The sequence below is a fragment of the Borostomias antarcticus genome, assembly GCF_949987555.1.
Source record: "Borostomias antarcticus genome assembly, chromosome: 16".
Lineage (NCBI taxonomy): Eukaryota > Metazoa > Chordata > Actinopteri > Stomiiformes > Stomiidae > Borostomias > Borostomias antarcticus.
This window is the reverse complement of record NC_140249.1, coordinates 7464741-7487254: the sequence shown is the minus strand read 5'-3', so window position 1 is coordinate 7487254 and position 22514 is coordinate 7464741. Positions and strand designations below refer to the sequence as shown.

General features: G+C 48.1%; 3 protein-coding genes across 4 annotated transcripts; 2 read left to right on the top strand and 1 right to left on the bottom strand.

Annotated features, from left to right (window-relative positions):
- Positions 1-316: 316 nt before the first annotated feature.
- On the top strand, positions 317-8507 carry LOC311319518 (microtubule-associated protein 1S-like; the record flags this gene model as incomplete). Its single annotated transcript, XM_084451076.1, has 11 exons — positions 317-479; positions 1103-1201; positions 2326-2408; positions 2555-2692; positions 3244-3757; positions 3850-3936; positions 4337-5004; positions 5146-6918; positions 7304-7430; positions 8018-8235; positions 8352-8507. 11 exons carry the CDS (start codon positions 317-319, stop codon positions 8505-8507), a joined length of 4026 nt encoding a protein of 1341 aa, XP_084307202.1.
- Positions 8508-10800: 2293 nt separating this feature from the next.
- Positions 10801-14992, bottom strand: LOC311319517 (interferon-induced protein 44-like; the record flags this gene model as incomplete). Its single annotated transcript, XM_084451075.1, has 7 exons — positions 10801-10986; positions 11870-11970; positions 12219-12390; positions 13031-13183; positions 13436-13631; positions 13907-13961; positions 14509-14992. 7 exons carry the CDS (start codon positions 14990-14992, stop codon positions 10801-10803), a joined length of 1347 nt encoding a protein of 448 aa, XP_084307201.1.
- A 3627-nt stretch (positions 14993-18619) lies between these two features.
- LOC311319229 (growth arrest and DNA damage-inducible protein GADD45 beta-like) lies at positions 18620-22158 on the top strand. Of its 2 annotated transcripts, none has more exons than XM_084450722.1 (4): positions 18620-18758; positions 18965-19066; positions 19221-19452; positions 19980-22158. In XM_084450722.1, the coding sequence occupies exons 1-4, from the start codon at positions 18715-18717 to the stop codon at positions 20082-20084; spliced, it is 483 nt and encodes a 160-aa protein (XP_084306848.1). In that variant the 5' UTR covers positions 18620-18714; the 3' UTR covers positions 20085-22158. The 2 variants fall into 2 exon arrangements, with proteins under 2 accessions (XP_084306848.1, XP_084306847.1); XM_084450721.1 differs by having other exon boundaries at positions 19977-22158.
- The last annotated feature ends 356 nt before the right edge of the window (positions 22159-22514 follow it).

The window sequence follows — 22514 nt, the reverse complement described above, 5'->3', positions numbered from 1 at the left end:
GAATGCAGAGGACAAATTCTACCGGCGACCACTGAAGATGTGTGTGTGTGTGTGAGAGAGAGAGAGAGAGAGAGAGAGAGAGAGACCCCTAACCCCTCACTCACGTGTGTTTGTGTGTGTCACGTCTGGCCAAGACCCTCGAGGTCCAGAAATTATTATACATGTTTATAAAACACAGGGTGTTCAACTCACCACCATTTCCCTTTCAAAAACGTTTTACGACGTTTTGTCGGGCCGAACTCACCCCAGCGCTCGAGTCTCGAGGCTTCACCAATGACATCATAACCAATGTAGGATCCCAGATTAACTTTCCAATATGGCGTCTAGCCGGGTGGTGGAACGGGGAGTCCGAGAGGAGCCGAGACGTGCAGCTGCCAGCAGTCCCGACTTCTGCAACCAGAAATACTCCCTCGTCATCATCATCGGACAGATTAGTCACCCGAGCCAGGCGGGATACATCGTCCAGGAGATCGAAAGAGGTAGGGCGTAGAACGCGGTGCTATGGATAATATTGCCCCTCAGGCTGAATTCAGAGCTTACCCAGGATCAGCGTGCCGCCTTTAAACACTCGGGACAGAAGACGCAAATCCGATCTGAAATCAGTGTCAGTGTAACTGGATCTCATTCCCATAGCCTGTCAACAGCGCTGCTGCGTCAAGTGGCGATGCTCCATCCTCGGTGCCTCTGAACATTTCGATTTGTCATTCTTTCCGCTAGCCTCAGTCACAGATTCGTCTCGGGGCTATATTATTTTCACAGGCTTTCCGTTTAATCTGATGTAATGCAGACGTGACATGCAAGCTCTCATTTCTGTACTGAGCCAGATTCTACTAAACACCATATACAATGAGCTTTCATAGCGATACAGCTAATGTGTTGTCCGTCATAGGATGCTATGTATCACTGTGAGGATGTTGTGTGCCTTAGCTACCTGGTGGCCTTTCTGATGGAGTGAATAATTTGCTGTTGCACCTGTTTTCCTGTCTTTCTGCCTTGAAATACTGTGTGTGTGTGTGCGTGTGCGTGTGCGTGTGCGTGTGCGTGTGCGTGTGCGTGTGCGTGTGTGTGTGCGTGTGTGTGAGACTGTCTTCCGCCTATTCAGGTATACGTTCATGGGATGTGGATCTGACTGTCTGCAACCTGAATCAGCATCTTAGAGACTTCCTTTCACACCACACCCTCCAAATACTCAAGGGTACAGGTGAGCCCTGTGTGTGTGAGTGCGTGCCGTGCATGCGTGTGTGTGTGTGTTCATGCATGCATGTGAGAGAAAGTGAAAGTGAGTGTATGACCACTCCAAGATCGTTGACCCTATTTTGTATGTGGAGATGAAGGAAGGAAGGAAGGAAGGTAGGTGGAGTAGGTCTTTTGGTCAAGCAGACTATTGTTGAATATGGGTGGACCCTCTTGGTTATAAACAATAGAAATGCAACTCAGCGGTCATGTAAATTCTCTATAGGTGTGTGTACGTGTGTGTGTGGGCGCACTCTAACAAGTGTGGGAACCAGGCAGTCATTACAACATTTCAGCTCAGTACTGCAGGCAGGCTAGTAAACATGCTGTTTACATTACATTACATTACAGTCGCTGATAACTCCCCTATAAGTGGAAGATGTTTTGTGTTCTGTTAGAGGCCAGAATGAGTTTAGTTCTGATTGTGACAGATAACACGTGGAACATTAATCTATTCATCCTCCTCGTGAGGATGTGAGAGAGGGGGAAACGGAGAGAAAGAGAGAGACTGTGTTAGTGGCTGACTGGGAATCTTTCAGTCTTTGTTTGAGAACAGACAGTAGTGCTCTGTAAGAAGTCCGCCCAGCTATCGTCAGACAGGAGCAGGACAACTAGGCTCGAAGCTCGTCCTCACATAAAAACTGGGGTTCGAGCCCAGATTCACCACACACTGGCAGCTCTTTACCAGACAAGCTCTTAGTCAGCGTTTCCATTCCTGCCCTTCCTCTTTTTGGTCACAAAGTGAATTGATAGTCTACTAAATCTGTCTTGTTTGTAGTCTCCTTTCTCTCTGTCTGGCCTGGGCGGCGACTCCTCATTTCCTCAGCGCTCTTTTCCTCCCTTTAATTTCTCAAAACGTTTCCAACTCCCTAAACCTACCTGTGTCACTGAGTTGAATTGGTTCAACTCACCCCACAGTATAAACACCGCCCACCCGCACCATTGAATAGCCAGCTTGGCTAAAGCGATGTTTATCATGGGAGGTGGTCAGTCACGTGTGTGTTTGTAAGTCAGAGGACCTGAGGAGTGACGCAGTGACACCTGTTCAACCTCTCTCTTCATTTCTCTCCTCCCTCTCTGTCTCCCCTCCAGGACAGAGGTGTCTGAGATATAGTTCAGAGGTGTTGGATACGCTGGTGCTGATCAGTCCTTCCCAAGAGAACATTTGCTCTGAGGTGAGGGTCTAAGCAGTCTTCACTATAAACTATACTGACTAGAACAAGTAGACACATTGACTTTACAGTGGGAGGGAACACTAAACACTGTCGTCCTTCTCTGGGTCTCTCCTCCGGCCGGTCTCCCTCTGTCTCTCCCCTGGTAGGTGTGTGGGCTGCTGGGGAGTAAGTCTGGGAACAAGCTGCTGGTTCTGGCTGGCCAGAGTGTGGAGGAGACTGGGGACTTGCTGATACAACGAGGGCTGTTCTCCCCACACCAGCTCACGCACATTCTCACAGAACAGGTGAAACTGGTGTGTATTCATTTTATAACAAATACCAAAATTAAATATGGGCACACTGTTAGGCGGATAGTAGGGCTGCACGATTATGACAAAAGATAATAATTGCGATTATTTGCTTCAAAATGGTAATTGCGATTAATAATTGCAATTAATGTTTCAAAGTAATAGCTTTAGCTCTGCACAGTTTGCATATGACCTGCTGGGCTTGAGCGACATCATCTTTTTCGCAACCACTCAGCAGGAACGCATGTGATTGGTCAGACAGCATAAGCGCCTGTGATTCGTCCGTGTAGTTCTAGCACACTCAATTCAAAGCAAAATTATTAATCACATTAATTGCGGCCTGTTGAGGTCATAATCGCGATTTCGATAAATTCACGATTAATTGTGCAGCCCTAGTGGATAGTGCACATTACACATTATAGTAAGCAATGTAAGATGTGGACAAATACCAAAAAAAAGGCACAACTAATATATAGTGTTAGGGTTAGACACCCACTCTTCCAGTAGGCTTCTACCAGTACAGGTCAAAAGCCGTCTCCTCTCCTCAGTTCCTAGATCCACCCGGCGCCACTTCCTCCTCCCTGCCCGTCTCGACAGCCCACCTGACCCTGAGCTGCCCCAACGTCGGCCAGTGGAAGAGGACTCTCCTGGAGAACCAGCCCTTCCAGGGGCCCCTGGCGCTTTGCGTCAACCCCCCAGCGGTGCTCCCTGCCATGGAGGCCCTGGGGGAGTTCACCTCCCTGCTCTCCGGGACTCTGTCCCCCCCGTCTCCCTTCGACCAGCTCCAGCCCCCCGGCACCGTGGGCTTCCTCAAGCTGTCCCGCCCCTGCTGCTACGTGTTCCCCGCCGGCCGCGGGGACTGCGCCTTCTTCGCCGTTAACGGGTTCACCGTGCTGGTGGATGGCGGGTCGGACCCCCAGGCCTGTTTCTGGAAGCTGGTGCGACACCTGGACCGTGTCGATGCGGTTCTGCTGACCCACGTCGGGACGGAGAACCTCCCCGGGGTCAACGCCCTCCTGGAGAGAAAGGTCGCCGAACTTGAGATGGGCTTCGATGTCAAAGGTGATGATGATGATGAATATGATGATACAATAGGGAAAGTGATGATGCTGCTGTTACTGATAATGATGATGTATTTCTCCCTCTCTCTATAGGGGACTTGGCAAAGAGACTGATCTCTCCTGAAATCGGGGTGGTGTTCTTCAACGGCCCCAACAAGCTGCAGGTGGAACTACAGCCAGGTGAGCAGGGCATCCAAAACCAACAAGAGATTCCTTTCTCAAACCATACTATTCTTAAGAGAGTATACCTATGCCAGAAGCCCAAATGAAACTGTGAAACTATCACTTCAGTAATAGGTATAGGTACTGCATTTGTTACACTGGCCCGGACCGCCATTCACACACCAATGGCGGCAGCTGCCATGCAAGGCGCTTGCCTGCTCATTGGAAGCAATTTTGGGGGTTCAGTGTCTTGCCCAAGGACACTTCGACAGGTAGTCAGGAGAAGCCGGGATTCGAACCACCGACCCTACGATCACTGAACGACCCGCTCTACCTCCTGAGCTATACCGCCGCCCCAATAATAATCAATACAATAATCAAACAATAATAATCCTCCATCATGTGTGCCTCATGTTAGTTCTCCATCTTGTCCTGGTTATAGATGGTGTCCTGAGGAGCAAAGACCAGGCCGCCCTGACTCTGCGACTCTTAAAGAAGCTGGACATCACGCCGCAGCCCCTGACCCGTCCGCGAGGTGCGCCCGTCCATCCCCTCACCCTCTTCCAGAAGATGGGGGTGGGACGGCTGGAGCTGTATGTCCTCAACCCGGTTAGACAGAGCCCGGAGTACCAGGCGCTGCTGCAGGGTTGGCCCGACGCCCCGCCCCTCGCCTCCTCCTCCTCGCAGCCCCAGACGCCGCCCCGGGCCCTCCCCGTCACCGCCCTGGCGTCGGTGTGCGCCCTGCTGGTGTGGCACCCGGCTTGTCCCCAGGAGAAGGTGGTCAGGGTGCTGTTCCCCGGGGTCGCCCCGCAAGGGAAGCTCCTGGAGGGGCTGGAGAAGCTGAGGGGCCTGGCCTTCCTCCAGAGGCCCACGGTGACCACGGGAGAGATGGAGGGCGGGGGCGAGGCCGGGGAGGCCGGGCGAACGGAGAGCCAGGACGCCGGGAGGGTCGGGGGGGGGAAGGAAGCGGGGCCAAGGCCCGGCAGCTGGGCTGGGAAAGAGAGGGGGAGTCAAGAGGAGGTGAAGAAGGAAGAGAACGAGAAGGAGAAAACCAAAGCGACGAACGGTCACGGGGCGAAAGAGGAGGCAAAGAAAGACAGGGATAAACTCGGAGCGAGGGAGGGAGGTGTGAAGCAGCGAGCTGGATGGGTGGGTGGGAAGAAGGAGGAGAGCGGACCAAAAAAAAAAGAACAGAAGAAGACCGAGCCCCTCTCCTCGAAACCAAAGAACGGCAATCGGAGCAAGCCCAAAAAAGACCTGAAAAACGAAGCGAGAACCGGGAAGGCGGCGAGCAAACCAAAGAAGGAGGCGAAGACGGACGCCAACCTGGACGCTAAGAAGACCCAGGGGAGCGCCGGCTCGTCAGAGCGAGCTAAAGATAACCCTGCCCACCCTCGCGCAGGCTCTGCGACTGGCGCCACGCTACCGGAGAGCGCCGCCGCCATCGCCGAGGCGGGCGGACAGGACGCGTGGGCGGAGCGGAACCCCGCCGGCTCCAGGATGTCCACCCCCGAAGACATGACGGCCGAGTTTCTCCGACTCCGCGAAGAAACCGGGGGAGAGGAGGCGGAGAGAAAGGGGGCGCTGGATGAAAGAGGAGGGGAGGGGAGCGGAGAGACGGGGAGGAGCGAGGGCGTTTCGGGTAAGGAGGCGGACGGCGGTGTGGCGGTGGAGGCGGGCAGGACGGGGGGCGGAGGGAGAGACGGGAACGAGGGCGGAGAGAGGCGTCGGACCGGGGTAACGGCGGCAGCGGGAGGACTCGATCAAATGCCACAGAAGCCCCCGGCCAATGTCGCGGGGTTCCCTGCTCCTCCGACAAAGCCCCCCAAGGGTGAGCGCAACGTCCAGCTGGACCTGACCCCCACGGAGTACACCCTGCTGGAGGGGGGGCTGAGAGAGAGCCCCCTGTCCCGACCCTCCCCAGAGGGGGGGCAGTGCCCCCCCAGCCCTGACCCAGACGAGGAGACGGTGGGGGCGGCCGACTCCGCTGACTCGCGGCCCAACAGCGCGGGCCACACCCCCTACGGCCTCTCGCCGGACGACGTGTGGTGCTGCGGGGACAACAACGCCAGCGGCCCGGGAGGAGGGGGGCGGAGCTCCAGCCTGGAGGCCACCGATAACCAGCCGCTGGGGTCCAACATGCAGGCCGAGGGCCAGCCCACCGGGCCCGAGTCCAAAACCACCACCAACCCTAGAGAGAAACATCTGAGCTTCCTCTCTCTGAGCTCGTTAAAGGAAGGACTCCCGGACGCGTCTCCCTCCGTCACCACCACCACCACGCACTCCCTCCCGGCCGAGGTCAGCTCCCCTCAGTCCACAGAAGTGGACGAGTCCTTGTCCATGTCCTTTGAGCAGGGTCCTACCACAGGGAGCCAGAGGGAGGGGGAGGACAGTAACCAGTCCTATGCCAACGGCAGCCATTTTGTGGAGTCCGACTTCAGAGTAGGGATGTCTCTGCCTATTAAGAAGCCTCACAGGTCTCTGGGGATGGGCTCAGAGACGGGGCGCCCCCCAGGTCCTAACACCCTCCATTTTGAATCATCGGCTCACGATGTGGACCTGTGCCTGGTCTCCCCCTGCGAGTTCAAACATTTCAAACCACCAGACTCTATCTCCCAGCAGCCTCAGGTATTGGACGCCGATGACCATACCCAGGAAGTGGCTGGGCCTCGAAGCTACAGCAGCAACAACAATAACAACAACAGGGACACGTCCGCCAGCGAATCCAACGCTCCCCTCTGCACGGAGGACTGCCCCTCGACCACGGCGGACGGAGTTCTGGACTCGGATGACGAGTCGTGTAGCGACCCCCCCCCGAACTCCCTCCACGACAACCCCGCCCTCTACGCTCTGCCGCCGGATCCTCCCCCGGCCCCGCGGAGGGACGCCCCGCCTCTGCCCCCCCAGCCCGGCTCCTGCATGCCCGTACCCGCCCCCGACGCCCAAACTCACGGGAGGGGCGTGAGGAGCGCCGGCATGCGTGGCAAGAAGCTGCCTGGGGTGAGTTTGAAGTCTGGTTCAGTACGTGTAGCCAAATGTAGGTTACTTATTGTCTGTGGTGATGTTTCAAGTTCAAGTAGGTGTATTTGTCATGTGTACAGGGCACAAGTATAATGTACGATGAAATGCTTTACTTGAGAGCTTCTGCTTAGAGAAACAGTAAAATAAAACAAGAAATGAAACATACAGTAATAAGAAACAAATACAGTAATAAGAAACAAATACAGTAATAAGAAAAGTAGCACTGGACTGTATCAGCAGTGTTTGGCTTGGACTGAAACAGGTGCTGGTGCTACTGCTACAGGAGCTCCTGCCCAAGTCAAGCACTGTGTATCAGTCAAGGCAATGTACAGTATCAGTGTTGACCTCTGACCTCCTCTGACAGGTGTCCGAGGTGTCCCAGAGGCCGGGGCTGGCCGGAGGTCTGACCCAGACGGGGAAGGCCAGGAGTGGGGCCCAGAGCGGGGCCACCAAGGGGGTCAGGAACACCAAGGCGGGAGCTGGCAAGTCAGGTAGGTGTGGATGCAGTTATGGTGCGTTTGTGGTCGGAGGTGGCAAGTAGCAAGTGGCAAAATACCTACCATTCGAGCTATATACCATTATATCACAGTTAACTAGTTATATCTAGTGCATTCGAGCAACTGGGGGCTGAGAAACATATCCGAATTTGCGACGAGGAAGTGCGAGTTCATGCGGTGTTTTATTTAATAATTCCTAGTAGCAAGTCGCAATTTGCCACCTCCCAGTTATAAACGAACGCACCATTACACTACACTTAGTTACACTTCTGTTCATAATGCAACAATCAGTTACACTTTGCTGCAGTATGTAAGTGAGGTAGGCATTGATGCAGGCTTTAGTTACACTACTGTTAATGCTGTTATTATAGTGTTGTTACTGTAACTATACACTATACTGTATAGTGATAGCATATAGTATAATTTCAAATAACAACAATTGTCTGTATACATGGTACAATGATCTGTGTGCCATTTCAATTCACTACGTGAGAGACACTTGGCAAAAAGTTGCACTTTTATCCAGATAACCGTCTGATGTTTGTACTGTACATTGTTTTTACAATACTGTTCTCTGATAGGCTGTAAGGCTGTTTCTGAGGGCGTGGTCAGCGTGTATGTGGACCTGGCGTACCTCCCGTCCGTCTCCGCCTCCGAAACGGTCGATGTGGAGTTCTTCAGGCGCGTTCGGTCTTCCTGTTACATCGTCAGTGGGGACAGCCCAGAGGAGGAGGGGCTAATGAGGCCTATGCTCGACTCTCTGCTGGAGGCCAAGGCCTCCTGGCCAGATTCTGCACAGGTTAGACACACACACACACACACACATGCGTGCGCACACGCACACACACATCCTCTTCTTCTCTCTTCTTTCTCACCATCCCTAATTCCGTTCTCTCCAATCTGCTCCCCCTGTAGGTGACGCTGATCCCCACGTACGAGTCGGCGGCCATGCAGGAGTGGTACCAGCAGACGCTGGACAGACAGAGGGAGCTGGCGGTCAGTGTGCTGGGATCCAACAGCACGGTGGCCATGCAGGACGAAACTTTCCCTGCCTGCAAGATCGAGTTCTGAGAGGATGGGAGGGGTGGAGAGAGAGGGAGGGGGTGGATAGAGGGAGGGAGGGAGGGACGGAAGGAGGGGAGAGAGGGGGAGAAATGGGAGAGAGAGAGGGAGGGGAGAGAGAGGGAGGAGGGAGGGAGGAGGGAGGGAGGGAGGGAGGGAGGGAGGAGGGAGGGGAGAGAGGGAGGAGGGAGGGGAGAGAGAGAGGGAGGGGAGAGAGAGGGAGGAGGGAGGGAGGAGGGAGGGAGGGAGGGAGGAGGGAGGGGAGAGAGGGAGGAGGGAGGGGAGAGAGAGGGAGGAGGGAGGGGAGAGAGAGGGAGGGAGGGGAGAGAGAGGGAGGGAGGGAGGGAGGGAGGGAGGGAGGGAGGGAGGGAGGGGAGAAAGAGAGAGAGGGGGAGGCACAAGGAGAGAGAGAGGAATGGAGAGTGAGTGGGGAGTCAGGGAGATGGAAAGAGAGAACGAGAGTGACGCTATGTTCCAGTTGTATCGGAAACATCGGTTTTTCCCGAGTTACAAGTCAAAATCGTCAGCAAATATGTTATGGACTCGGGTTTTCTGCCATTTTACTCGAGATAAGAAAAATCAACCCTGATCTCAGCAATGTAATTTGCTACTCATCAATAATAAGTGAAAGCTGTAATAAGACTGTTAATTAGCACTTCTGTCTTATATGTGTTTTAAACTGGTATTGCTAACAACGGCTAACTTGGCTATAACTACAAAGATGGGGCGTAAGTGTTTTTTTTTTTTTTTTCCCGCCTTTTGTTCTATAATGCATTTAATTGGGATATGACGTCATCCCCAGCGCCAAATCCTGACCTCCGATACAACTGGAACATTGCATGAGCGTTGGGGTCACAGAGAGAAAGAGGGAGAGAGACAGAGGGGAGGCCGGGGACATGGAAACAGGGAGGGGGGAGATCAGATCGCTCACAGGCCATTTCTAATGACCAGGGGGATATCAGAGTTGTGCTGAACCAACCAGGGAGGATTCATAGTGACCAACTTAGTAGTTGTTTTATTGCATGACTCAAAAGACTCAGGGCCACTTGGGGAATGACACTGGACGAGCCTGATTGGCTAACACCGAGGTTAGAATGTGGTCCTAATTAAAGTTCACGTCGGACATTTCACAAATACCTACTACACTACATATGTCAAAGACAGCATTTTATTACTCAAAATCTCCGATGTGTGTTCAGTGGAAGTAAAAACATTAGGTGTTCCAAGCAACTGTTTTATTGTACTAATCATGGATTGCAGGCTACTCGCAAAGTCCAGGCGATCCTCAAATTGAACCGACGTCTATGATTTGACGACTGACTACAACACTCTTGACAAGTTCTGGTGATAATGTGAATATTATGCGTTTCTCATCGTTCTGCTTGTGTACTTCTCTGTAATTCCCTTATCACACAGTCAGGCTCATGTACAGAAACACGCCATGCAGAACACGCCAACGGCCAAACATTGGTGACTGATTCTTTCCGGCTCATCACTTGATCTGAATGTTGATCACTGGATTGCTTTTCTCTGCACTTAACTGTACACGTGTGCTTAAATTTGTCTTACTTATGCACTAAAAAAAGACCTAGCAGGTAGAGATGCTATGAATAGAGTTGAGGTTATTCCTAATGCCTATCGTAGTTAGTCTCGTTTATCCTACACAATATTTCTTCGCTTTCCACAACACTTCGTGTTCCACATAGCCACAGACCCCAGGTCAGTTCTTACTCATCGATCATAAAGGTTCAGGTTTGGAAGTGAGAGGTGACTCTAGATCAGTGGCCAAGGACAGGGAGTAACCTGGAGCCTTTATTATAGCTTAGTGACCTGTGCTCTCATGTGCCCTGCATGTAAAACAAATCTGTATGTTTCATTCATGATATTCATGAGGAGAGCAATGTGACACGGATGAGACATGTTTGTTTTATGATGAATATGGCACAAAAAATAAATAAATCACACGTCAGTTTATGTATGTAATGTCTGTGTGCAACACTGCTCGAATGTTTGGAGGATAACGGAAAAAATAAAGAATGTTCAACACTTGATGAGTTTGTCTGTTTATTTACTGTTTACTATCTAGTGAGCATGCTGAGTATGTGCAAGCACCACAAGTAAATAAGTATACATGAGGAAAAACAATGAACAGGCATAGAAAATGCATTTTGCATCACATCCTTGGTCAAATTGTGCATCTATTGAATGAATAGATACCCTGCCCCTCCTCCCTCCTAGTCACCCCCCCTCTCCTCACCCTCCTCCCTCCTAGTCACCCCCCATCTCCTCACCCTCCTCCCTCCTAGTCACCCTTCTCCTGCCCCTCATACAAGTCATCAAAGTAGTTGTCTGTGAAGTGCAGCATCTGGACCAGGGCGCTGAGCAGGAGGATGTCTGTGTTCAGGTCCAGCTCCAGCTCACGACTGTAGTTCTTCACTGGGAGCACTACAGACGGAGACACGCCCAGCTGTACGCTGACTTCAACCACCTGAAACACACACAGACACATGCGCAAAAAACCCAACAAAGGGTGTTTCAAAAAAGCACAGAACTTCAGAAAGTCAGAGACGAGTTATGGGGCAAGATAATTATCCCTCCATGTACTGTACAAGTAGGTCTAAGGTTAGACTAAGGAAATCCCCTGGTTTTAGAGTTGTGGTAGGTAGGAGACAAATTGATTACAGAGGAGTCAGTGAATTATCTTGGTTGTGTCCTTGATAACAGTTCTTACAAAGATTCATAATAGGATCAGATTCCTAGAAATAATCTCCAGATTTCCGTATGAGAACACTGGCAGGTGCTCAGTGCCACTTCGATGCTTGTTGTTCCTGGTTCAACAGTGTTCCCAAAGTTTTAGACTGCAAACTAAGTCAGTTAGGATCATATTAAAGGAATAGTTTGAAATTTTTTGATTTAGGGCCTCATTTTCGACTTCCTCATAATGTTGTTGATTGATGGAGAACATTTTCAGCTGATTCCATGCTGTCTCTCATTCGGGCGTTCACGTCTTGCTAATGCTAGTGCAAAGCAGTCGAACTGGCTAGCATTCAAAGACAACTAGGCTGTGTTCTTGCCATACTGTAATTGTCACCATTTGGATTCATATGTTTTGATGATGACGATTGCTAGGATGATGTTGATGATGTAGTTGTTAATGTTGCTTTGTTGTATTATATGTGGCTGAACACATTTGTCCCCTGCTGCCCACCCAAACACACACCCGCTTCCAACAAGGACCGCAATGGAATTAAGCTATTAGCTTAATGTGTCTGTCCTTGATTGTTTTTACCTAAAGAATGTGTATGAGAAGCTATATGCTTCAGATGCATGTTGAATTATTTTTATGTATATATTTTCAAATATAAACCCACCATCTTCTCCATGTAGTGGCTGAGATAGACCTTGGTCAGATCCCCCTTTACCAAGGAGCAGGCCTCATCCACCTTTGTCAGCAGTACCAGCTGGGGCACAGCTACAGAACAGAACAGACCCCCACCACCCCCACACACACAAAGCCCATTATTCAACAATTTAAATAAATGAAAAGTTAGTTAGTTAGTATGTAAGTATGTATCTTATTCCACAACTGCTACCGATGTAGGAAATACAACACTATTCTCCAGTTGGTTTAATAAATCCAGAAATATCAGACCAGACCATTAGCAGAAGCAGGTGGCTCCTACGCTCATACATGGCTATTCAGTCGAATCAGATTCTCACCCATCTTGTTGACTTTCTTGCGGATGGTGACAAATTTTTCCACCATCTTGGTCGAGAGCAGTTTGACCTTGCAGGCGTCCACTACGAAAACAACGCAGTGGATCCTGTCCCTCAGACCGGCAGACTTGGAGAACCGAGCATCGTCCGACGGCAGAGACCCCAGCGGGTTGAACTGAGGGACAAACAGAACCACAACATCAACCACCTAGAGAAATAAATCTAAACATTCACTGTGAAACGCTGCTAGTGCTCTGCTCACCTACTGGTAGCTGAGCACCACTAAGCTCACAGGACTTACTAACTGTCCCCTGAGTCCGTACTGAGCTGGGAAAAAGGGTGTTCAGGTACAGTATGCTGCCAGGCAGGGCGGAGGGAGCTGGTCTCACTGGATGCCTTTAAAATGTTTTTAGGGAGCTGATCTCACTGGGAGCTGGTCTCACTGGATGCCTTTAAAATGTTTTTAAATGATATGGAATCAAGTACATCTGCCTGCAGATGTCTTGAATTAGTTTGAAAGATTCTGTAACTTGCCCTTTGTTTTCTATTGTTTTAATTGTTATGTGGTTGTTTTATGTTTGAAACCCGGTAACGGCCATCTTGGCTATAGGACTTTTTATTTATTTCAACCCCTTCTCCTGGTTAAACTAACAAAAAACTAACAAATAAAAACAAATAAATAAAAGGTGCACATTGTGGATGAGGTGAGCTACAGCACCCCCACCCCCTCTAATGGCACTTTGAGCATCTGGAAAGGCGCTATATATCATTATATTTTTATTAAATTATTATTGTAATTGTTACATTATAATTACCTGGTGTCTGTCTGCTACATGGCCCTTCAGAATACTGGGGATGTCATCCACGTCCAGCCCGGCGTTAGGCCCCTCCTCCAATCCCATGGTGTCACAGAGGACCAGGGCGAGGGGCTTCCCCCCACGCCCTGCCTTGATGCTGTAGGTACGGAACTAGATAAAAGAGGTTGTAGGTGTTTTTGGATTGGTTGCTATAGCGCCACCTATGGACGAATCATGGTAATTCTTTCTGGCATAGTTACTTTTGGCCTCTAGTTTCAACATGCACATTTTGAGAATTTTTGGTCAAGGACCGAGTTATTTGACCATTTTCAGGAAAATAGTTTTGTCAAAAATAGCCTACTAACAATAACAACAGGGTTCCTACTGCAGTAGGACCCCTAATAAAAGCACACCACTGGCTACCTGAGTGGTCAAACTTGTGCCTGCAGTACCAGTGGCTGCTTGACCGGTCACATTCCCTCTGAACACCGAGTTGATGGAGTTGAAGAAGCTGGACTTGCCAGCTCCAACAGGCCCCACCAGCAGAATCCGCGCCTGGTTCACTGAGTTGATGTCAGTCTTATAAGTCTGGACATAGTCCTTCAGCTCTTTACGTCTCCTGGAAGGAAAGAAGAATGGATGGATGGTGGGATGGATGGAGAGTCAGATATGTAATTAATAGATACAGTATGAGGGCGACAGAGAAAGTGGGATGACAGCAGAGAGAGGTGAGAACAGGGAATTGAGCACAGGATTCACTTCAGACCAGCTACTGGTGAATACATGTGGCAGCAGAAAACCGGTTCCCCTAAATAATGCTATTAAGAAATGTAAAATTTATGTTAAGAAATATTGACTATTACATAACTTGGCGTGTGACAGAGTAGAACATACCCCTCACTGTCCCATTTCACCGCCCTCCAAGGCTTTTCCAGGAGGCCCCCGCAGTCTAGAGATGGGACAAAACAACACAATACAAAACAACAACCGGACAACACAAAACAACAACCGGACAACACAAAACAACAACAGGACAATCAGGCTGACAGTCTACTGTAGTTGAAATGAAAAAGACACACTTTGTTTTTTTCATCTCTTGGCTTCACATGAACCTCTTTACTAAAGCCGAATGTACACTGTGCGATAAAACCCACGATTCTGAGGTCGTAAGGTGGTCATGGGTTGTCGCAGACAATCGTAGCTCATCGTATGCAAAATCGGGACTCGCAAGTCGCAGTGTGAGAAGGTGTACGATCTGTGATTCATTGCTACGACATTCTACGACGAGGCTACGACCTCCCGACAAAATATCTGGCATGTCAGATATTTTCGTCGTAGATCGCAGATCACGTAGAAGTTCAGCCAAGATGAATCGTGGGCGTAATCGGGGCTGACAGAAATCGTATAGTATGAATACAAATCGCATAGTGTGAATACACACGTCGTATGGTCGTATGGTCTTGAGACGGAGTCCCGGTCGTGTCACTGTGACTCACCCTCCACTCGGTACACCTCCAACTCTCTCAGCTGCAGGTCATTCCCATGCATCTGAGTGGGATCAAAGTTGTACCGGATACCTGGTTGGGACTGGACAGTGGCTGTGTTATTAAACAAAAACACCAAACCACCAAAATTCGGACCAATATTGGCACCGTCTAGAAAACCATACATGCCATCGGCACTTGCCACTCTGAGTGGCTTTTCTCTCTCATTGGTGATGCTGAAGAGGAAGGCCTGGTCATCGTTGACATGCGGCCCAGTTTGAGTGTAGTCCTTGCTGGTGTATGCCCCAAAGACAAAGCCGGATGGGTTGAAGGCCACTACTATGGTGGGTCCTTGGCGATCACAGTGGTTGTGGAAGCCTGCAGCATTGTAGCCGTGTACACTGGCTTTGTGGAGCAGACAGAGCCTGGTATGGCCAAACAGAGACAGCAGCTTCTTCCTCTGCTCCTCAGACAGGCTGGACGTGACCACGCTCATGATGACACACAGGAAGTAGCTGATGAGAGACAAGGCACTGCTTAGGGTGGGGCCCAACCAGGTATAAAATACCAGACACAATGGCAGCTCTACACTGCAACATATCAGCTGTAGCCTAGTAAATGTAACTAGACAACCACTTGCCATATTCTTCATTGTATTTTGTGTTCATGTTTTGCACTGCTCATTTGTATTGTTTTGTCTTTACACTGTCTAATGTCTCCATCAATGTAGATATTAATACATGTTGCATCATTACAAATTACACAGATATATATGAATACATATTAAATCAATACAAATTACATAAATACATATTAATAATGTACATGATAGGCTATATATAATTATCTTACACTCTTAAAGGAACTTTGTACAATATGGACGATCTGTTGCCATTGCCAAGCCTTAAAACAGTGATGATGGCTAGTCTAATTTCCTAATTTCGTACAGACATTAAGTACATTCTCCATTTTTATATGATAGGCTACTATTGGGTTATCTATTAAAGCTAGACGTATAAGTAGCTGTCTTACCGTTTCGGTTGTGACACAACGCTAGCACACGCTGTCTTCTGTCTCAATATGCCCCTATAGGCTAGTTTAATACATGCATGAATATCTCGAGTTTCATTTCACCGAAATCGAAACTTGAAATATGTTACATCATAGTTCTACATCTATGGTTACATCACGGTCAGGGCAGGGGGCAAATGTGGAGTTTTATAGGCTACCCGACATCACCGGCCGCCCGGTCCATTCTGCACATGCAACAAGCTAGATGAGGGTGACCAACATACCAACAGTTGTAAAAAGTCATAGGCTACGTGCTCAATATTATTGTATTGTTAAGGAACCCAACACGACAAAGAATAGGCTAATGTTGTTGACCAGTTTCCTATTTACATTTTGTTGAAAACTCATAACTTGGTTACTGGTCCTGAACATGGGAGAAATTAACCCTTGGAGGTACCTATATTAGTTAACCATAGGCATATTATAGCCTATCTTTTGTTATATAAAGAATTTTGAACAACATACAATTTTAAGAGAAATTTACATAAAAAATGAATACCAGGCAGGGTAAAGGCATACAAAAGGCATGTAATCATACATAAAATCAGTCTACAAAAATCTTACAATAAGTAGGGTTCCTACTAGCCTACATTCAGTTTTCACATCTTTCTTATTAGAATGTTTAATTAAGCTAACATATTTTTCTAATTCCTTGACAAACACTAAAAATTGGCTTTTTCTTCATAAACTTGCATTTACGGATTTGAAATGTAGACATAATAATTGGTGAAATTATTGTTTCTTAGTTTTATCCAAACTATAGATCTTGCTGAGAATATCATTTTCATTTTATATTATTTTTCCAAGGCATGTTTTAATTTTGGTTGTGCTATTAGCCTAAAAAGTGGCCAAAGATTGGATGGTGGTGGAGGAAAGGAGTAGCTACTTCATGTTGAAGTGTCCAATATGTGTGTAGTTTCTGTTTGATACAGCCTAGATACTGTCTGATAGGCTATTGCTTTGTACATTGGTTTATCTATTGCATTATGTGCGTGGTGAAATATATGTACTGTAAAGTAACCTAAAGTGTTGTGGTCCTTAAGGCCATAAGGTCTGGAGCTGTAGGACGCTGGAATAACAATCAGTCATCCAATCAATAAAAATAATGTATTAGCCTACCTCTGCCCCAGTGACAGCGTATAGGTAAGTGACAGCGTATAGGTAATGTTAAAGCGAGAGGTAATGTTTTCGGTTTTGTGTGTTTGTTTGAGTGTTCATTTGTTTGTTTGTTTATTCATTTGTCTGTTAGCAGGATTATTAAAAACTAGGCCTACTGGACCAATTTTCACAAAACTCAGTGGAAGTAGCAGGGACCAATTTAGAACCCATTATATAGGCTATATAACCCAGTGCTAGTGCTAGCTTCCATAGCCTCTGGAACACTTCTGCATTCGATTGCACCTGCTGAGGTGTCATTTCGAGTGGTAGCTTCTTCATTACCATTGCCAGTTTTATTTTATTTTTTTTATTAAGAAGTGGTCAATTGTTTTTATAGCTCTTTTCGCCATTGTGAGCAGGTTGGCTAGTTGTAGCTTGTTGAGCACTGAGCAGTACAGTCAGATCTCATTTTTTTGCGTAACAGATCAAACCGGAAATAGTTGAGGTAGACTGACGAGTTGTGCCATTGGTGGATTATGATTTTTTTTTTTTAAGGTAGCCTAGTTTAAGTAATATTGATTGATTGATTGATTGATTTTTTTTTTTTTTTAAGACAGGGACAAGGTACAGTAGACATTTACCCTATAGAATAAGGAGAGATGCACTGTACAAGGTTATAGCTAAACAGCTAATTTCCACCTGCAGTCCCTGGGCAAATAAATATACAGTCTTAAAATAGTTGGGCAAATAGTACACAGTAGGAGAGTTACATACATAGAAGGAATACAAAAAAGTTATGTAGCAAAGATTTCACTAATCCCTATACCCACATCCCAACCTCCCCAGACCCTTAAAAAACAAACCCTAAGTACAAACCCTAAGTAAATAAATACACTTTTAAAATGAATGATGACCTAACACAAACTACAGACCACAATTATGTATTTAATAATTGTGCTAATTAATAATAAGAAAAAAAAAGTTTTTTTTCTTCTTTTTTTTCTTCAAGAATTTGAACAGAGTTGGGCTTGCCAATCAGGGGGGGCACTTGCCCCCCCATATAAAATCGCCCATGCAGGTCCACAAGCTGTGCAAACACGGCCGACCATTCACCTCCAGTTATTTTTTAGGTTTACGCTGAAACTACCAGACTGATATTCATGAAACTCAGTGGAGGGGTGTAGCATGGGTCAACTAACAACACACGTTTCTGGAGCAGATCCGAAACATGTGGCGAGTCGCCCAAACATGGCCGGGCCTAGAACTAGGATTATGCAAAAACTACTAGACTACTTTCATGAAACTCGGTGGAGGGGTGCAGTATGGGCCCATTCAATGTTGGCTACACAGAGCCACGAAATGCATTCAGGGGCGGTGGTCTGTCCTCTCAGCACCATTTCTAGTTTAATTTGCTTTTGTTGACGGTAGGCCCGGTATAGGCCTAGTTTTCGCCACTAGATGCCAGTAAAATATCGTAAATGGCCATTAAAACTGAAAGCAGGGAACTGGTTGCTTTTATTATTTTATTTGTTTATATGTTTTTCATGTTTTCCCCCCATGTGGCATATTTCAATATGCAAACAATAAAGGCATCTGTCGGCTATGTAAATAACATTTCATATCACAAAAACTGAGCAATAATGAACAAATTAAATGGGAACATTGCAAAAAAGCAGCTTTTTAGCTTGATCAGCGACAACTTTTCGGGGAGGCATGTCAATCGTGCAACTTTGTGTGAAAGGCGTGCTTCAACATCAAACATGAAATATGCAACAAAAGATCTGTGTGAAAGAGGACTGGTTGAGTTCAAGTTGGGTGTGGGAGAAAGCAGGTGTTGTGGCGATCTTTGAAGGCTTCTAAGCCAATTACAAAAGACTAGAAGTTTCGATCACGCCCTCACAGGGGCTATAAATAGTTATATGAGTTGTAAACATTGTCAAACTGTTAAGAGCGTAGCTCAAACGGACGCAGGCAGATTTAGACTACACGAGAAACGATCAACCTTGAATCACACATTGCTGCAGCCTCAGTTGGATTATTTTACATTGTATGACTTTCGAGAAAGTTGTTGGGGGCAGCATCGTCGCGAAAAAGTGAGTTTGCACTTGGTTGCATCTAGTTGGCGTAGTGCAGACTGTTGCGTAATGGGTTTGTGCTCACGTGCAGATATTCTGTGAAAAGTCTTATTCTATTTCTAAACGTGCGCGGGCGCGCAGTGTGCTTTCAAAAAGCAATTAACACAGTAGCCTAACACGTGGTGTCCCAGATGTATCAGTGACTAACCCGCGGCTATGTTCAGGATGCAGTCGGCGAGTCTGGCTCTGGAGGAGCTGCTGGTCGCTGCGCAGCGGCAGGACTGTCTGACCATGGGGATCTACGAGTCTGCTAAACTGTTGAATGCGTGAGTCTACCCTTAGTCTACCCATATGACCTGGGCAGCCTGTCTCTGCTGCCCTCAGCTAAAAAAAACAGTACATATTACAAAATAAAGATCTTGGTTGACCTTTTATTGACTCTTCATTGACCCCCCCCCCCCCCCCCCCCCCCCCACACAGAGACCCAGACAGCGTGGTTCTGTGCGTGCTGGCGGCTGACGACGAGGACGATGTGGCGCTACAGATCCACTTCACGCTCCTGCGGGCCTTCTGCTGCGACAGCGCCATCACCATCCTCCGCGTGACCGGCGTCCAGCGCCTGCAGCAGTTGCTAGGACCACCGGTCAGCGCGGACGCCAACGGAAACCCGGCCGGGGGAGAGCACCAGGACCTCCACTGCATCCTGGTCACGGTGAGTCGGCTCGGTCGGTGTGAACTGCGCGGTTACTGAACACGGGTTCGACAAAGTCAACTGGCTGTCCCTTCTGTCTCTACTACTACATATGATGGTCATTAGATTCCCCTTGACTAGAATCATGTTAGATGGTAAATGGACTGCACTTATATAGCGCTTTTCCACCTTAGCGGCACTCAAAGCGCTTTACAATGGCCTCTTATTCACCCATTCACACACACACACTCACAAACCAATGGCGGTAGCTGCCATGCAAGGCGCTAACCTGCTCATTGGGAGCAATTTGGGGTTAGGTGTCTTGCTCAAGGACACTTCGACATGTGAACAGTCGGAGCTGGGATTCGAACCACTGACCCTTCGATCGTTGAACGACCCGCTCTACCAACTGAGCTACAGCCGCCCCATAGATTAGATATAGCATACTGTAAAGGGCCTGGCTGTGTTAACTGTTAGGGTTACAGGTGTATATGTTTCTGGCCAGGGTGTGACAATGGTGTGTGTGTGTGTGTGTGTGTGTCCAGCAGAATCCCCAGGCCCAGCATTTGCGGCTCCAGGAAGTGGGGACCTTCTGCCAGCAGAGCCGCAGCGTGGACCAGTGGGTCCCTGAACTCGCCCTGCAAGAACGCTGAGGACCGTGCTCGAACACACACACACACACACATATATACACACGCACGCGCGCGCACATGCATACATACATACATACATGCATACAAACATACATACATACATACATGCATACACACACATTGCGCGCGCGCGCACACACACACACACACACACACTGGTCAGGAGCCCTAGCCGAGCAGGGCCAGTCTGTACTGGTGTTCGAACGCTCCATGGACAGAGATATGGAGAGACAGAGAAACAGAGGACTTGGAAGAGCTGTCCTGGCCGGGCTGTCCTCATGTTGTCCGGTTACTACAGTAGGACAACGAGAGTGTGACAGGCTGGTCTCTTTAGTCACAGAGGGATGAGGACCGACTGAGTGTTGTGGAACGTTGTGGAAAGAAGTGTGTGTTCAGCAGCCTGCTGGTGAACTAGGGGCCCCAAATGATGGACTGGGAAGGATCAGCCTGGGTATCCTGAGCTGAAGGAAGCGTCCGTGTAAACAGGCTGTTTGTAGTGGATAAAGTATCTGGTGTCCACGTGTCTTCCCCCGTGAACCGTAGAGGCGGGGGCTGAGGGTGACGACGCCGCTACCACCTCCAAACAACCGGTTGAGCTGCCAAGAACCGCCAACCATCACCATGGGAACTGAAATGTAACTGAAATGTTAATGCCAATAGATTGAAATTCAAATTGGTACAGAAAGAAAGTGCATTTTCTAACGTTACAAAAGTGATACAAGAACAATATTATTCTTGGCTGGCTGGACAGAGGAGGAGATGGTCAGTGGGCCTAGATGGAATGAAAAGGTTTTTCACCGTGTGGAGGACAGTACAAGACAGTGAAGCCTTTCGGCCAGCGCCTCTGGAATGAGGGCTATTCAAGACTCTTGCAGTGAATGGTACTGACATGCACTGATACCATGCTGTTAATTATCAGGCCTTATCGCTCTATGATCTCTTCGCATATCCATTAAGTGCTGTGCACTACAATTTATGTCAATTGATATATTTATGAACTGCAGTATTATATTTATGAACTACTAACACTACGGTATTATAATGCTATGTCATGCATTTGAAAATATATTATCCTATATTATACTATGGACAGATCTCACTGTGTGTGTGTGTGTGTGTGTGTGTGTGTGTGTGTTGGCTGGACAAGGATAGGAGTAGCCAAGGTAGCTGTTCAGATTCCAAAACAAATCCATGTGTGCGTCATGGAAGCAGGAAGTACCGCTGAGTCATGCTGAGAGTGTGTATACGGCATGTCATGGAAACAAGAATAGAAACCACACACACTACGATGAAACAGACACAATGAGACACACACACACAATGAGCCACACATACACACGCACGTGTGCGAGCACACTAACAAACACTCACACACAAGTAGCTTGCCAACCTCTCTTCCCATTGTTGTAATGGAGCAGACAGCTGTGGAATGGGGTGGGGGCTGAAACTGGAGCTTCTCTCACAAACGGGCTGAGCGAGCCAGTGGTTGACTCTAGATACGACGTACCTTCCCCTGAGGGCGGGAGTCAGGAGAGGGCTGGGATTACGGAAAAAAACAAATAAAAGAAAGCACATATTGTTCCGAGACCAACCCAGTCAGTTCTCTGAACTTCCAGCACGCAGCAGTAACATCTGGAAGACGGATTGGATTTGTCCTGGCACAGCCTGCCCCCTCTAGCACCCTCTGTTTACACCCCCCCCCCCTCCCCCTTCCTGTCCTCTCCTCGTCTCACCTTGTGTCCCTCCACCCCCTTCCCCCCCTCTTGTTCTCACATGTCTGGTCAGAACTGTTTACTGCTGTGAGCTGCGCTGGGGGAGTGGTCTTCCAGGGGGCGTTGTTTAGCAGCTCTCCATTGGCCGACGCGTGTCGAACTTCCATCTGATTAGCTAGTTCGTCTCGATTGTAAAAACCTCTCCTTGTTTTCCCAGCCGGCGCCTGACTTCAAATATGGTTCTGACCTGGTCATGTGACAACCCTGGCAGCTCCTCACTCAGACAGTGAAGTCAAAACACAGAACACTGCCTACAGTCCAGACAGTCTGTCTGGCTTGTCGTTAGCTCACAATCAACATAATCTGTCCTTAACATTGCTTTGTGCATGTTATCATGTAATCTGTATCGGTCCAAGCTTCATGTACTGTGTGTGTGTATTGCAAGTTTGAGTGCAAACAGACAAATGCAACAGCATAACAGACAAGGATCAGACACAGACCACATTATTATATCATCTTTTTATTAATGTTATCTACTTTTCAATATCATCTTTTTTTAAACAGCAATATCCACAAAATATTAACAGTGTGCAAGAAAACATGAGTTATGGCACGTCAGAGAAGAACAGTTACAAAAAAATAGATATATTTTCTTCATAATCAATCAAGGCAAAAAGATACATATACTGTCTGCATACACAGGAGATCTGAAGACAAA

Coding starts and splice junctions, on each gene's coding strand:
- LOC311319229 (XM_084450721.1), top strand. CDS start 18,715: ATGACTTTCGAGAAAGTTGTTGGGGGCAGCATCGTCGCGAAAAA. Junction 18,759..18,964: donor GGCAGCATCGTCGCGAAAAA/GTGAGTTTGCAC, acceptor GGCTATGTTCAG/GATGCAGTCGGCGAGTCTGG. Junction 19,453..19,976: donor TCCACTGCATCCTGGTCACG/GTGAGTCGGCTC, acceptor GTGTGTGTCCAG/CAGAATCCCCAGGCCCAGCA.